This window comes from Triticum urartu, chromosome 5A, assembly GCF_056163025.1.
Source record: "Triticum urartu cultivar PI428250 chromosome 5A, HENAU_Tu73, whole genome shotgun sequence".
Taxonomy (NCBI): Eukaryota; Viridiplantae; Streptophyta; class Magnoliopsida; order Poales; family Poaceae; genus Triticum; species Triticum urartu.
In genome coordinates, this window is record NC_141877.1 from 598,253,441 (window position 1) to 598,268,985 (window position 15,545).

Sequence of the window (15,545 nt, forward strand, 5' to 3'; positions counted from 1 at the left end):
GATTATTATACCCAGACATTTTGAGTATATGCTCACTGACAGAACTGTTCTCCTCCATCTTGCAGCTATAGAATTTATTGGAGACTTCATATCTCTCAATCCGGGCATTTGCTTGAAATATTAACTTCAACTCCTGGAACATCTCATATGCTCCATGACGTTCAAAACGTCGTTGAAGTCCCGATTCTAAGCCGTAAAGCATGGCACATTGAACTATCGAGTAGTCATCAGCTTTGCTCTACCGGACGTTCATAACATCTGGCGTTGCTCCAGCAGCAGGCCTGGCACCCAGCGGTGCTTCCAGGACGTAATTCTTCTGTGCAGCAATGAGGATAATCCTCAAGTTACGGACCCAGTCCGTGTAATTGCTACCATCATCTTTCAACTTTGCTTTCTCAAGGAACGCATTAAAATTCAACGGAACAACAGCACGAGCCATCTATCTACAATCAACATAAACAAGCAAGATACTATCAGGTACTAAGTTCATGATAAATTTAAGTTCAATTAATCATATTACTTAAGAACTCCCACTTAGATAGACATCCCTCTAATCCTCTAAGTGATCACATGATCCAAATCAACTAAACCATGTCCGATCATCACGTGAGATGGAGTAGTTTCATCGGTGAACATCATTATGTTGATCATATCTACTATATGATTCACGCTCGACCTTTCGGTCTCCGTGTTCCGAGGCCATATCTGTATATGCTTGGCTCGTCAAGTATAACCTGAGTATTCTGCGTGCGCAACTGTTTTGCACCCGTTGTATTTGAACGTAGAGCCTATCACACCCGATCATCACATGGTGTCTCAGCACGAAGAACTTTCGCAACGGTGCATACTCAGGGAGAACACTTCTTGATAATTTAGTGAGAGATCATCTTATAATGCTACCGTCAATCAAAGCAAGATAAGATGCATAAAAGATAAACATCACATGCAATCAATATAAGTGATATGATATGGCCATCATCATCTTGTGCCTGTGATCTCCATCTCTGAAGCACCGTCATGATCACCATCGTCACCGGCGCGACACCTTGATCTCCATCGTAGCATCGTTGTCGTCTCGCCAATCTTATGCTTCCACGACTATCACTACCGTTTAGTAATAAAGTAAAGCATTACATCGCGATTGCATTGCATACAATAAAGCGACAACCATATGGCTCCTGCCAGTTGCCGATAACTCGGTTACAAAACATGATCATCTCATACAATAAAATTCAGCATCATGCCTTGACCATATCACATCACAACATGCCCTGCAAAAACAAGTTAGACGTCCTCTACTTTGTTGTTGCATGTTTTACGTGGCTGCTACGGGCTTAAGTAAGAACCAATCTCACCTACGCATCAAAACCACAACGATAGTTTGTCAAATAGACTCCGTTTTAACCTTCGCAAGGACCGGGCGTAGCCATACTTGGTTCAACTAAAGTTGGAGAGACAGTCGCCCGCAAGCCATCTCTGTGCAAAGCACGTCGAGGGAACCGGTCTCGCGTAAGCGTACGCGTAAGGTTGGTCCGGGTCGTCTCGTCCAACAATACCGCCGAACCAAAGTATGACATGCTGGTAGGCAGTATGACTTGTATCGTCCACAACTCACTTGTGTTCTACTCGTGCATATAACATCAACATAAATAACCTGGCTCGGATGCCACTGTTGGGTTTCGTAGTAATTTCAAAAAAATTCCTACGCACACGCAAGATCATGTGATGCATAGCAACGAGGGGGAGAGTGTTGTCTACGTACCCAACGCAGACCGACTGCGGAAGCGATGACACGACGTAGAGGAAGTAGTCGTACGTCTTCACGATCCAACCGATCAAGCACCGAAACTACGGCACCTCCGAGTTCGAGCACACGTTCAGCTCGATGACGATCCCCGGACTCCGATCCAGCAAAGTGTCGGGGAAGAGTTCCGTCAGCACGACGGCGTGGTGACGATCTTGATGTACTACAGCAGCAGGGCTTCGCCTAAACTCCGCTACAGTATTATCGAGGTATATGGTGGCAGGGGGCACCGCACACGGCTAAGGAATAGATCACGTGGATCAACTTGTGTGTCTAGAGGTGCCCCCTGCCTCCGTATATAAAGGAGTAGAGGGGGGAGGCTGGCCGGCCAAGGAGGAGGGCGCAGGAGAGTCCTACTCCCTCTAGGAGTAGGATTCCCCCCCCCCAATCCTAGTCGGAATAGGATTCGCGGAGGGGGAAAAGAGGAGGAGGGGCCGGCCACCTCTCCTAGTCCTAATAGGACTAGGGGAAGGGGGAGGTGCACATCCCATCTAGGGCAGCCTCTTCTCTTTTCCACCAAGGCCCACTATGGCCCATATAGCTCCCGGGGGGTTCCGGTAACCCTCCCGGTATTCCGGTAAAATCCTGATTTCACCCGGAACACATCCGATATCCAAACATAGGCTTCCAATATATCAATCTTTACGTCTCGACCATTTCGAGACTCCTCGTCATGTCCATGATCACATCCGGGACTCCGAACAACCTTCGGTACATCAAAATGCGTAAACTCATAATGTAACTGTCATCGTAACCTTAAGCGTGCGGACCCTACGGGTTCGAGAACAATGTAGACATGACCGAGACACGTCTCCAGTCAATAACCAATAGCGGGACCTGGATGCCCATATTGGCTCCTACATATTCTACGAAGATCTTTATCGGTCAGACCGCATAACAACATACGTTGTTCCCTTTGTCATCGGTATGTCACTTGCCCGAGATTCGATCGTCGGTATCCAATACCTAGTTCAATCTCGTTATCGGCAAGTCTCTTTACTCGTTCCGTAATACATCATCTCACAACTAACATATTAGTTGTAATGCTTGCAAGGCTTATGTGATGTGTATTACCGAGAGGGCCCAGAGATACCTCTCCGACAATCGGAGTGACAAATCCTAATCTCGATATACGCCAACCCAACATCTACCTTTGGAGACACCTGTAATGCTCCATTATAATCACCCAGTTACGTTGTGACTTTTGGTAGCACCCAAAGTGTTCCTCCGGCAAACGGGAGTTGCATAATCTCATAGTCATAGGAACATGTATAAGTCATGAAGAAAGCAATAGCAACATACTAAACGATCGTGTGCTAAGCTAATGGAATGGGTCATGTCAATCAGATCATTCAACTAATGATGTGACCTCGTTAATCAAATAACAACTCATTGTTCATGGTTAGGAAACATAACCATCTTTGATTAACGAGCTAGTCAAGTAGAGGCATACTAGTGACACTTTGTTTGTCTATGTATTCACACATGTATTATGTTTCCGGTTAATACAATTCTAGCATGAATAATAAACATTTATCATGATTATAAGGAAATAAATAATAACTTTATTATTGCCTCTAGGGCATATTTCCTTCAATGTTCCCGGATTTTGCATTCCTTACGCGGTTGGGTTATAATGGGAACCCCTTGATAGTTCGCCTTGATTAAAGCTTTTTCAGCAATGCCCAACCTTGGTTTTACCATTTGCCACCTAGCCTCTTTTCCCTTGGGTTTCCGGAGCCCGAGGGTCATCTTATTTAACCCCCCCCCCCCCGGGCCAGTGCTCCTCTGAGTGTTGGTCCGAATTAGAGTCCTGTGCAGCGCCCCCTCGGGGAAACTCGGGGTTTGGTTTTAGTTGTATGGAGCGCTCATCTGAGTGTGCCCTGAGAACGAGATATGTGCAGCTCCTATCAGGATTTGTCGGCACATTCGGGCGGTGTTGCTGGTCTTGTTTTAACCTGTCGAAGTGTCTTGAAGAACCGAGGTACCGAGTCTGATCGGAACGTCTCGGGAGGAGGTCTATTCCTTCGTTGACCGTGAGAGCTTGTCATGGGCTAAGTTGGGACTCCCCTGCAGGGATTTGAACTTTCGAAAGCCGTGCCCGCGGTTATGGGCAGATGGGAATTTGTTAATGTCCGGTTGTAGATAACTTGAACCTTAACTTAATTAAAATGAATCGACCGTGTGAGTTGCCGTGATGGCCTCTTCTCGGCGGAGTCCGGGAAGTGGACACGGTGTTGGAGTAATGTTTGCACAGGTTGTCCTTTAGTTTCTCGCTCGCGCTTTGCCTCCTCTTCTCGCTCTCTTTTGCGAATAAGTTAGCCATCATATATGCTAGTCGCTTGCTGCAGCTCCACATATATTTGTACCTTACCTTACCTATAAGCTTAAATAGTCTTGATCGTGAGGGTGCGAGATTGCTGAGTCCCTGTGGCTCACAGATTACTATTACACCAGATGCAGGGCCTGATGATTCCGCTCCAGGTGACGCGCTCGAGCTCAAGTGGGAGTTCGACGAGGACTCTCAACGTTACTATGTTTCCTTTCCTGATGATCAGTAGTGGTGCCCTGTTGGGGGTGATCAGGACCGTGTCGCATGTTGGGTTGTCTTTTATTTTGGCGCCGTAGTCGGGCCATGAGTGTTTGGATGATGTAATGTTATTTATGTACTTGATTGACGTGGCGAGTGTAAGCCAACTATGTTATCCCTTTTATTATCTATATTACATGGGATGTTTGTGATGATTGCCTGACTTGCGACATATGCCTTCAATGCGATTATGCCTCTAAGTCGTGCCTCGACACGTGGGAGATATAGTTGCATCAAGGGTGTTACAAGTCACAGATTACTATTCCGCTCCATGGGGCCCTCCGAGATAGGTGGCCCCACCCGGTGGACCCCCGGGACCCTTCCGGTGGTCCCGGTACAATACCGATTACCCTCGAAACTTTCCCGAAGGCCGAAACTTGACTTCCTATATATAAATCTTCACCTCCGGACCATTCTGGAACTCCTCGTGATGTCTGGGATCTCATCCGGGACTCCGAACAACTTTCGGGTTATCGTATACTAATATCTCAACAACCATAGCGTCACCGAACCTTAAGTGTGTAGACCCTACGGGTTCCGGAGACATGCAGACATGACCGAGACGACTCTCCGGTCAATAACCAACAGCAGGATCTGGATACCCATGTTGGCTCCCACATGCTCCTCGATGATCTCATCGGATGAACCACGATGTCGAGGATTCAATCAATCCGTATACAATTCTCTTTGTCAATCGGTATGTTACTTGCCCGAGACTCGATCGTCGGTATCCCAATACCTCGTTCAATCTCATTACCGACAAGTCACTTTACTCGTACCGTAATGCATGATCCCGTGATCAACCACTTGGTCACATTGAGCTCATTATGATGATGCATTACCGAGTGGGCCCAGAGATACCTCTCCGTCATACGGAGTGACAAATCCCAGTCTCGATTCGTGCCAACCCAACAGACACTTTCGGAGATACCTGTAGTGTACCTTTATAGTCACCCAGTTATGTTGTGACGTTTGGCACACCCAAAGCACTCCTACGGTATCCGGGAGTTGCACAATCTCATGGTCTAAGGAAATGATACTTGACATTCGGAAAAGCTATAGCAAACGAACTACACGATCTTTGAGCTATGCTTAGGATTGGGTCTTGTCCATCACATCATTCTCCTAATGATGTGATCCCGTTATCAATGACATCCAATGTCCATAGTCAGGAAACCATGACTATCTTTTGATCAACGAGCTAGTCAACTAGAGGCTCACTAGGGACGTGTTGTGGTCTATGTATTAACACATGTATTACGATTTCCGGATAACACAATTATAGCATGAACAATAGACAATTATCGTGAACAAAGAAATATAATAATAACCATTTTATTATTGCCTCTAGGGCATATTTCCAACATGACACTGGTCCAGATGACTCTAAATCTCAATCTGGATACATATTGAAAGTGGGAGCAATTAGCTAGAATAGTTCCGTGCAGAGCATTGTTGACATAGAAATTTGCAAAATACTTACGGATCTGAATGTGGCAGACCCGTTGACTAAACTTCCCTCACAAGCAAAACATGATCACACCTTAGTACTCTTTGGGTGTTAATCACATAGCGATGTGAACTAGATTGTTGACTCTAGTAAACCCTTTGGGTGTTGGTCACATGTCGATGTGAACTATGGGTGATAATCACATGGTGATGTGAACTATTGGTATTAAATCACATGGCGATGTGAACTAGATTATTGAGTCTAGTGCAAGTGGGAGACTGAAGGAAATATGCCCTAGAGGCAATAATAAAGTTATTATTTATTTCCTTATATCATGATAAATGTTTATTATTCATGCTAGAATTGTATTAACTGGAAACATAATACATGTGTGAATACATAGACAAACAGAGTGTCACCAGTATGCCTCTACTTGACTAGCTCGTTGATCAAAGATGGTTATGTTTCCTAACCATAGACATGAGTTGTCATTTGATTAACGGGATCACATCATTAGGAGAATGATGTGATTGACTTGACCCATTCTGTTAGCTTAGCACTTGATCGTTTAGTTTGTTGCTATTGCTTTCTTCATGACCTATACATGTTCCTATGACTATGAGATTATGCAACTCCCATTTACCGGAGGAACACTTTGTGTGCTACCAAACGTCACAACGTAACTGGGTGATTATAAAGGTGCTCTACAGGTGTCTCCGAAGGTACTTGTTGGGTTGGCGTATTTCGAGATTACGATTTGTCACTCCGATTGTCGGAGAGGTATCTCTGGGCCCACTCGGTAATGCACATCACTATAAGCCTTGCAAGCATTGCAACTAATGAGTTAGTTGCGGGATGATGTTTTACGGAACGAGTAAAGAGACTTGCCGGTAACGAGATTGAACTAGGTATTGAGATATCGACGATCGAATCTCGGGCAAGTAACATACCGATGACAAAGGGAACAACGTATGTTGTTATGCGGTTTGACCGATAAAGATCTTCGTAGAATATGTGGGAGCCAATATGAGCATCCAGGTTCCACTATTGGTTATTGACTGGAGACGTGTCTCGGTCATGTCTACATAGTTCTCGAACCCGTAGGGTCCGCACGCTTAAAGTTCGATGACGGTTATATTATGAGTTTATGTGTATTGATGTACCGAAGGTAGTTCGGAGTCTTGGATGAGATCGGGGACATGACGAGGAGTCTCGAAATGGTCGAGACGTAAAGATCGATATATTGGACGACTATATTCGGACATCGGAAAGGTTCCGAGTGATTCGGGTATTTTTCGGAGTACCGGAGAGTTACGGGAATTCGCCAGGGAGTATATGGGCCTTATTGGGCTTTAGGGGAAAGAGAGAGGAGAGGTTGGGCGCCCCCCCCCCCAAGGCCTAGTCCGAATTGGACTAGGGGGAGGGGCTGCGCCCCCTCCTTCCTTCTCTTCTCTCTTCCCTTGCCTTGACTCCTACTCCTACTACTTGGAAGGGGGGGAATCGTACTCCCGGTGGGAGTAGGACTCCTCCAGGGCGCGCCATAGGGGCCGGCCCTCTCCCCCCTCCTCCACTCCTTTATATACGTGGCCAGGGGGCACCCCATAGACACAACAATTGATCCCTTGGATCTCTTAGCCGTGTGCGGTGCCCCCCTCCACCATAATCCACCTCGGTCATATCATAGCAATGCTTAGGCGAAGCCCTGTGTCGGTAGAACATCATCATCATCGTCACCACGCCGTCGTGCTGACGGAACTCTCCCTCAAAGCTTGGCTGGATTGGAGTTCGAGGGACGTCATCGAGTTGAACGTGTGCAGAACTCGGAGGTGCCGTGCGTTCGGTACTTGATCGGTCGGATCGTGAAGACGTACGACTACATCAACCGCGTTGTGCTAACGCTTCCGCTTTCGGTCTACGAGGGCACGTGAACAACACTCTCCCCTCTCGTTGCTATGCATTATCATGATCTTGCGTGTGCGTAGGAAAATTTTGAAATTACTACGTTCCCCAACAAATTGTACCTAACCTCTTGTAGGATTTGAGGGAGATTGCTAGCGAGCCACTGGTTGAGAAGCTCTTTTGCAATGAAGGCAAGGATTTCGAAAATCTTGACTAGCATGGACCAACCGGTGTACTCCCGGCTGGTGACATTGTCTGGTGGCAACGGGGTGTACTCCTAGACCGGGCCGCCGTACGGTGTCAATGGTGTGCGGCAACATACATGAAAAGTAAAAGTGGGAGGGTGGAAAAGCCCGAAATGGGAGTATCCAAATAGGTTTCGGTACTGGGAGGCAAGTAATGTGGGGAGGCGGGACGAAGGCAGAGTAGGACGGGAGGACTTTTATGATTGGTTGACGTGCAACAATTGCTAACTATTATTTGCTTCGAAAAACAATCTATGTAATGTTATATCTCTTGTCATACATCCTTCTGTATTCATCTTAGTGTTAATTTGACTCATTTTCTGAATAAATTATAATATAGACAAGAATAAGTATCTGAATTGTTGCTATGGTGCCAATGCCAAGTCTAGCAGTGGATAAAAAAATTAACCTATGAAGTCATTTTTGTCTGTTGTATAGAGTATAACCATTAATTCGGGTGCTCTAGAGTAGTGGAGTAAATGAGCCAAGATTAAGTTCGAACAGTTGTCCTAGCCGTGCAAAGGTTAAGGTTTTCCTTTAATGTATAAGCTTCTAGGACATACTATAGCCATATAATGTTAACACTGAGAAAAATTAACCTCTGTGTGTGTGCGTGCAAGCGAGCGAGTGAGAGAGAGAGAGAGAGAGTAGAGGGTGGGAGAGTGAGCGATGTTTGGAGAGGGAAGGGGAGAGAGAGATATATGAAGAGTGGTAGACACAAGGGGGGCGAGAGACAGATATATATATAGTGTGTGAAAGTCAGGTTGTAAGGAGAGAGGGCACTTGCATATTACAATGAGACAGGGTGAAGAGATAAAGAGCTTTAGTGTGAAATATAGCACAAGTGCATAGTTACGTGTTTGAAATTCAAAGTGTGTTTTGATTGAGGTGGAATGAGGGAATGAGAGCCCGATATGTCACTAATTGAGGTGGTGGACGTGAACCTGGGCTACGGAGATAGTTGGTGGAGAAAGAAGAAGATGTTGAGTGATTTATTGGTAAAAAAATAGACCCCAAATGTGCACGAGAAATCTATAGGTACACGTTAACTTCATTAAATCTTCGACGGTGCGTGGTCATTCACGTAACAGTCAGGTCAGATACGCAACCGCACCCCCAGAAAAATTGGATCGCTCGAGGCGATCAAGGAGACGACTAGGGGTCCCTTGCGCGCCGCCGGTGACGCCGCCGGTTCCCTCTCTCTCGGTCGGCCGCTTCGGCGGCGGGAGGGAGGGGGAACCTTGGGTCTGTTCGCTAGGTTGGTGTGTGGTAGGGTTAGGGTTGAGGGAGACGTTGCCGAGGCCGTTGCGGTGGTGTCGCGTCGGAATAAGTTTCTCCGGGCTCCGTTCGCGGTCAGGCGAGGCTTTTGTCTTCGTCTAGGAGCCAGCGGTGTTGGGGATCTCCGGATCTCGTCGAGGTCGCGGGCTATGATGGTTGGAGGTCCATAGGCACTGGCCGTTTGGGTCCTCAGATGGGCGATGGAGGTAGGGAGATGAAGACCTTTCTTCTTCCTTGTTGGTACGATTTGCTGTTGTTGTTCTTCTCCTTCCTCTGCGTTGATGCTGGTGGGAGATCCTGCTTTGCCCGGGCAGATGGCCCGGCCGCGGTGCTGGACCGGTCGAATGACTCGAGTTCTCTTTCTTCCGGAAGGGACACTTTTCGCGGTACTCAAAGCCAAAGATGGTGACGGCTGTTGCAGGTGTGTTGGATTGATGGCCATGTCCTCTCAGCGCTGGTGTCAAGAAAGGAGGAAGCAGCGTGGCGGCAATTATATCGTGGTCGAAGATGATGACCTGTTTGCGACTGGTTGCATATCCTTCTGCTGCGGGGGTCTTCTTTCAAGATTCAGGGATGATGACACTGGGCTCCGGAGATTTTTTTGTGTTATGGTTGTCTTAGGGTACTCTAGATGTTCATGGTCCTTTGTTTTTGCGTTTCAGTGTGCTTGTAAGGGTCACCTACTCTGTACTGATTCGTGATTTGAATGAACAATTTCTAAAAAAAAACTTGATTAAATCTTCATACTAATTATATATATTGTTGTGCATGATGGTTATGAGTTGAGAAATAATTTTTTATTACATTTGCTGAAGTATAGTGCAAATGAAACTAAAAATAATATTCCTGATCATGTAAGGGAATATCTTGATTGCATCAAGTAGATCTTAGTTTGTAACATATAATTACATGACCCTATATATACATTGTACATTGCAGGTGATGTGGATTTCAATTATTTTGTAATTGTTGTAGGCTATCTTTTTTATACATGCGGAATATAAGATACATTATATGCGCAATCAGACAAAATATATACATGCAGAATTTGATTTGCAATGTATTCATAGACGCAATAAGAAAAATTAATAGCCCGTGGCAACGCATGGGCATTCTACTAGTTATAATATACTTTCCATCGCATTTACGTTCACTAGTTACCCAAAAGTTTTTTTTGAGGGAAAACACGAATATAATTAAACTAAGCTCGGAATGTCATCCGAGACAGCATCCAGAATACAACTTGGAGGAACCTCAAGCCACACATAGCACCTCTCGTCACCAACACCTAACTTAGCAAGTTTGTGGGCAGGCATATTAGCCGTGCGCCTAACCCAGGTAACTCTGGAGTCTAAAAAACCACGAAGGCGAGTTTTGAGCTCTTCGATCCAGGGCCCAACCAGAGACATGTTCTTGTTGGGGCTGTTGATCATGCCAACGATGCCCTGACTGTCAAGTTCGAGATGGATGCGCTGAACATGAAGATCCCTCGCCAAGTCCACCGCCTCCAAACTAGCCATAATCTCAGCAGCCTCCGGGTCAGAGATGTCAGGGAAGAAATAGCATGCTCCCGCCACAAACCCCGCGTTATGATCTCTGATAATAGCACCACCGCCACCCTTGGCACCTCCTCTGGCTAGGGCCCCGTCAGAATTGACCTTGAACCAACCAGCATCCGGGGCCTCCCAGCGCTGAGTAGGTTTGTCCATCGGGACACGGGCAGGAGTATCATGGGCCATGCGCCAGTCCTGCATGCAGCGAAGAACCCTAACGGAGATCTCCTCCGGAGCAGCAATCCGCTTGCCCTCCCGAGTCTCGTTCCTCGCGAGCCAAAGACCATAGATCGCCTGAACCATGGCCGCCCGCTCATCATCGCCCGCTTCAGCGAACCAAGATAGAAGCCACCGAGCCAGCGCCGTGTGAGTTTCGGAGTGGAGAGGCGGGGCGGCCACAGCGACGCCGTGCTTGATGCGGAGCAGATCCCAGAAAAGTTGAGAGTGAGAGCAGCCCCAGAACCTGTGGAGGATGGTTTCTTTCCTGCCCAAAAGTTTTACAATGAATCCAACAGCCTCAAACTACCCTTCCACTGTCGGAACTAGCGAAGTACCTCGTCTGATCTCAAAGTATTACAACCAAAATACCTGCCACAAGACATGTATTACGCACTCCCTCCGTCTCAAAATTCTTGTGTTATATTAGTCTAGATAGGATGTATCTAATACTAAAATATGACTTAATACATTCTTATTTAAAAAAAATTAAGACAAGAATTTTGCGACCAAAGGAGTACAACCAAGTAACCAAAATACATCACTTCTTAGGCATATGCCCACTGGAAGATTAAGAGTAGTGGAAGAGATCAGGAGGTGATCTTGTCGATGCGAACGTGGAGAGGCAACTCCTTGGACGCCCCAGCCCCATGTAGATACCGCGGTGGTACCGTCAAGAAAGACGTCAGCTCCTCCAGGGCGACGGTGCCCGGCGACGTGCTGCTCGTCGCCTCAAAGTCCGCCCAGATGGTGTCCATCTTGCGGTTGGCCGGCGGCGGTGGCCCGTTGGCCCACAGCTTGACCGAGTAGCGCGGCGACGGGGACGCGCCCGCTCTGATGCACACGACAGACACGGTGACCGCGGCGCCCAGGCCGTGCGCGCCGGCGACCAGGAGGAACGCGCGGCCGTCCTCCTCCCCGCGAAGAAGGTGCCGCGGCTCCGGCGACGCCTGTACCTGCAGCAGGAGCGCTTTGCTGTACGGGACGTCGTGCACGGGCACTGAGTGCAGCGCGTTGAGGTGAAGGAGGAGCGCCGGCGGCGGGCCGAGGAAGCCGCAGCCGGGCAGCGCGCAGGAGCAGGGCGCGTGCGGGCACGCGCTCCGGTGCTGGCCGGCCTCGTGGTAGGTGACGTAGCGCCCGCAGCCGTGGTGGTCGCACTGGACGCTGGCCGAGGAGACGAAGGTGTCGAGCAAGGGGCAGGCGTGGAAGTCGCCGCCGTGCTCGCATTTGCCGCACTGTTGCCAGGGGAGCTCCACGACGCAGCTGCCGCAAGCCAAGTGCCCGCCTTCGCACTGCATAGATCCATTCATCGAGGGAAGGAAATAAAATCTGTACGTGCAGCTGCAGCTGCTGTATTTGACTAATCGGGTGTTGAGTAAAGATAATTGGTCCGACCTGGAAGACGGGAGGCTTGAAGGGGCGGAAGCAGATGGGGCAGTGAAACATGTCGGCGTTGATCCTCACGGTAACATCCATCCTCATCCTCATGTCGCCGCCATGTCCTCCTCCTCCTCCTCCTCGGACGGCTGCTTCATGCACAACCATTTCTCGCTTCACCGGGCCATTGGGCAGCTCCAGCTCCATGGCCGAAGCCGCCGAACTAGCACCCTGCGTTCTCTCTCTGGTGTCTTTGGTGAACGGCTGGAAGCCTCGAAGAATAATTAGAAGAAGAAGAAGAAGAAGAAGAAGAAGAAGAAGGGTGACTGGGACTGGGAGAGACGTTTTCCCCAACCGGTCGAACCCCTTCACGTGGTTCCCGCACCAGACAGAGCAGTCCTACTCACTTCATCCCTTCCTCTGCTGCCGAAAAGAAGCAGGCAACCATGTTAATGTCTGGTCGATTGATTGATCGACGGTCGTCAAAATGTGCAACCCAAACGCCCGACGACACGAACGACACACAGCTGTATGCCTGTATCACTAGTTCAGAGTTCAGCGCTCCTTCAGTCAGAGCAACTCCAAAGCCCGACCCATTTCATCCGCCTGCGTCCGTTTAGATCAGCGCGGACAAAAATGGTGGCCCAACGCGCCGATCCAAATCCAAATCACGTCCATGTCGTGTCCGCGCCGACGCATTTGCAGCCCAAATTTGCGCCGTTAATTCGTCGGCGCGGACGCCGAACGGACGCTTTGCGCGCCTTCTTGCGGTTCGTCGCGTCCTCACATGGCGGCCGTCCAACTACCCGTTGCTCATGTGGTCAGCTTAATTTATGACGATGGGCCCACGCGTCAGCGACGACGCTCGTTTTTTTTAAGCCGACCGTGCGGCGGGACCGTCCTCATCCAAACTCGCCGTCCACATCTGCCATCTTTTGCTCCCTCGTCGCCGGCAACCCTAGCCACCACAACCACAACGAGATAGGCCTCTTCTCCGGCGCCAGCGGCAGCAAGGCCAAGGGCAAGTCCCCCGCCACCCCTTTCCTCACGCCTTCGTTGGCGCCGGCGCCTCGCCGGCAGAGGCAGCGCGTGAACGTGCCAGTGCACCAGGTGGAGTGGCACTGGCAGCACCGCCAGCCTCTGCCGTATCCCAACGTGACGCTGCCGCACGACTGACATCTGAATCCAGATAGGATCCCAGTGCCGGCAGCGCCGCGGTCGGCTCGTGCTCACGCGGAGGAGGTGCAGCGCCGGCAGGCGCTGCTGACGCCGAAGCAGCGCAGCGACCCCGCCTACGCAACCGACTCACCCAACTGGGCGAGGTGATTCGCCTTCGAGCACGAGAAGGCGAGGCGACGGGGCGTGCGCGAGGTCGACCGAAGGTCGCCGCCACCGGCGCTCGTCGTCCGCGAGGAGGACCAGGCGGCGGAGGACGCCTACCAGGAGACCCTTGCGGCCGTCTGCCGGGAGAGCGAGGAGAACGAGCGGCGCAGGGCGGAGGCGGAAGAGGAGGCTCGGTACGAGGCAGCAATGGCGCAGGCCCTTGCCCTCTCCGCGGCGGGCGACAGCGTGGTGCCGCCGGTGGCCCCGCCGTCCCCCATCAAGCCGGAACCGAAGCCCGAGCCGTCCCCCATCGAGCGCTACTCCTGGACGGGAGTAGCGCGCGAGTGGGTACGCGCGCCGCCGGTCTGGATGGGAGCGACGCTGGCGCGGGAGCAGGCGTACCTCGAGCACTGGCGCAAGATCAGGGTGGCCGAGGAGCGCCGCGACGGCGAGTACCTTGAGATGCTCGAGCGCGACCTCGAGGAGGAGTAGCGCGAGGCCGAGAAGGAGACGCGCCAGGCCGCGGCTGCACAGGCGGCCGCACAACCCCCCGCGTCGTCACTGCCTGCGCCGGCACAGCCCGACATGACGGCGCTCTGAAACACGGTGTTCTCCTGGGCCGGGCCGGCGCGGACGCTCATCGACCTCACGGACCCGGAGGACGACGACGAGGACGCCTAGGGCAGCGCGCCGCCTCGTAGTTTAGGCTATTATCATATTATTTTTTAAATGCAAATGTGGACGCGTGAACTCTCGTCGGCCTTCGTGACCGGCTTTAATGTTTAATTAATGCTGTTTTTTTCTTTTTAGTATGCATGCGTTCAATTTTCTTTTGCACCGTCAAAAATGGGTTCAGGCCAGCGTTGGACGCACACGCCGACCCAAATGCAAAAGCGGACATCCGTATCCGTCTGGCCAATCCAAACAGACAAAAAGCGGACGAAATCGCCGTCCGTTTGAGTCGACCCGTTGGAGTTGCTCTCAGAGCTTCTCCTCTCCTCAAGTCCCTGTCAAATAGTGACACCAAAGTTGCAACGGTAAACAGCAAAATGAACAAGCATAGTGTTTTTTTTATAAAAACTTCACATCTATTCATCTTCAATCATGACAGTATAACGAACATCCATAGAAACATCTCAAATAATAGATCTTCAATCATGACAGTGTAACGAACATTCATAAAAACATCTCAAAACTATTTGGTGGTGACGAGTGGTACACATTCATTGCATCAGTCGATTTTGAGGTAACCTTTGCGTAAGGTAGTCCTCATCCTCAACTAGTGAATTCTCTCTCTCTTTTTTTTGGCTATTCGCTAGGGGCTTTGTTGGATCCGAGCAATCCTCTGAAGTCTGAAACATGTTCCATCTTCTCCTTACACTCAGCCCACACTTTGTTAGAGTTGGGAGTGGATACCTACTGAGCCCACTGAGCGAGTCTGGCTCACACCACATCGAACAACGGGTTCTAAGAACAAGCTTGGCCCATGTTGCCCCAGAGAAATAGTGTTTTTATTTGTTTGTGTTCTAGTAATAGTGTTTGTCCACCTACCTTGCTATTGTCTATTTTATTATTTGGCTAATCGTTCTTTTTAAAATAGTTCTCATCTGATTAAAAACAAATTTAATACGACATATTCCAGTAACCACATACCTGTAAACAGATCCATGATAGTTTTGCAACCTTGTGACATAAATTTAAGACAACACATTTTAGTAGTGCATGTGGGTGGAGAGCGCACTGCATATAATAGCGCACACCTTATACATATATCATCGTCGTTGAGAGTAAAATTTTGAGGGAGTTTTAG

The 15,545-nt window shown here is 49.3% G+C and overlaps 2 protein-coding genes across 2 annotated transcripts; both read right to left on the reverse strand.

The window, feature by feature from the left end:
• Positions 1 to 10,462: 10,462 nt before the first annotated feature.
• Positions 10,463 to 11,421, reverse strand: LOC147973213 (uncharacterized). The gene is made up of 2 exons (XM_087524608.1): positions 11,408 to 11,421; positions 10,463 to 11,303 (listed from the first exon to the last, which is right to left on the reverse strand). Exons 1-2 carry the CDS (start codon positions 11,419 to 11,421, stop codon positions 10,463 to 10,465), a joined length of 855 nt encoding a protein of 284 aa, XP_087380734.1.
• On the reverse strand, positions 11,392 to 13,550 carry LOC125527236 (E3 ubiquitin-protein ligase SINA-like 4). The gene is made up of 2 exons (XM_048691782.2): positions 12,431 to 13,550; positions 11,392 to 12,327 (listed from the first exon to the last, which is right to left on the reverse strand). The coding sequence occupies exons 1-2, from the start codon at positions 12,617 to 12,619 to the stop codon at positions 11,626 to 11,628; spliced, it is 891 nt and encodes a 296-aa protein (XP_048547739.2). The 5' UTR covers positions 12,620 to 13,550; the 3' UTR covers positions 11,392 to 11,625.
• Between the last annotated feature and the right edge of the window lie 1,995 nt (positions 13,551 to 15,545).

Coding starts and splice junctions, on each gene's coding strand:
- LOC125527236 (XM_048691782.2), bottom strand. CDS start 12,619: ATGGAGCTGGAGCTGCCCAATGGCCCGGTGAAGCGAGAAATGGTTGTG. Junction 12,328..12,430: donor TCAAGCCTCCCGTCTTCCAG/GTCGGACCAATT, acceptor GGATCTATGCAG/TGCGAAGGCGGGCACTTGGC.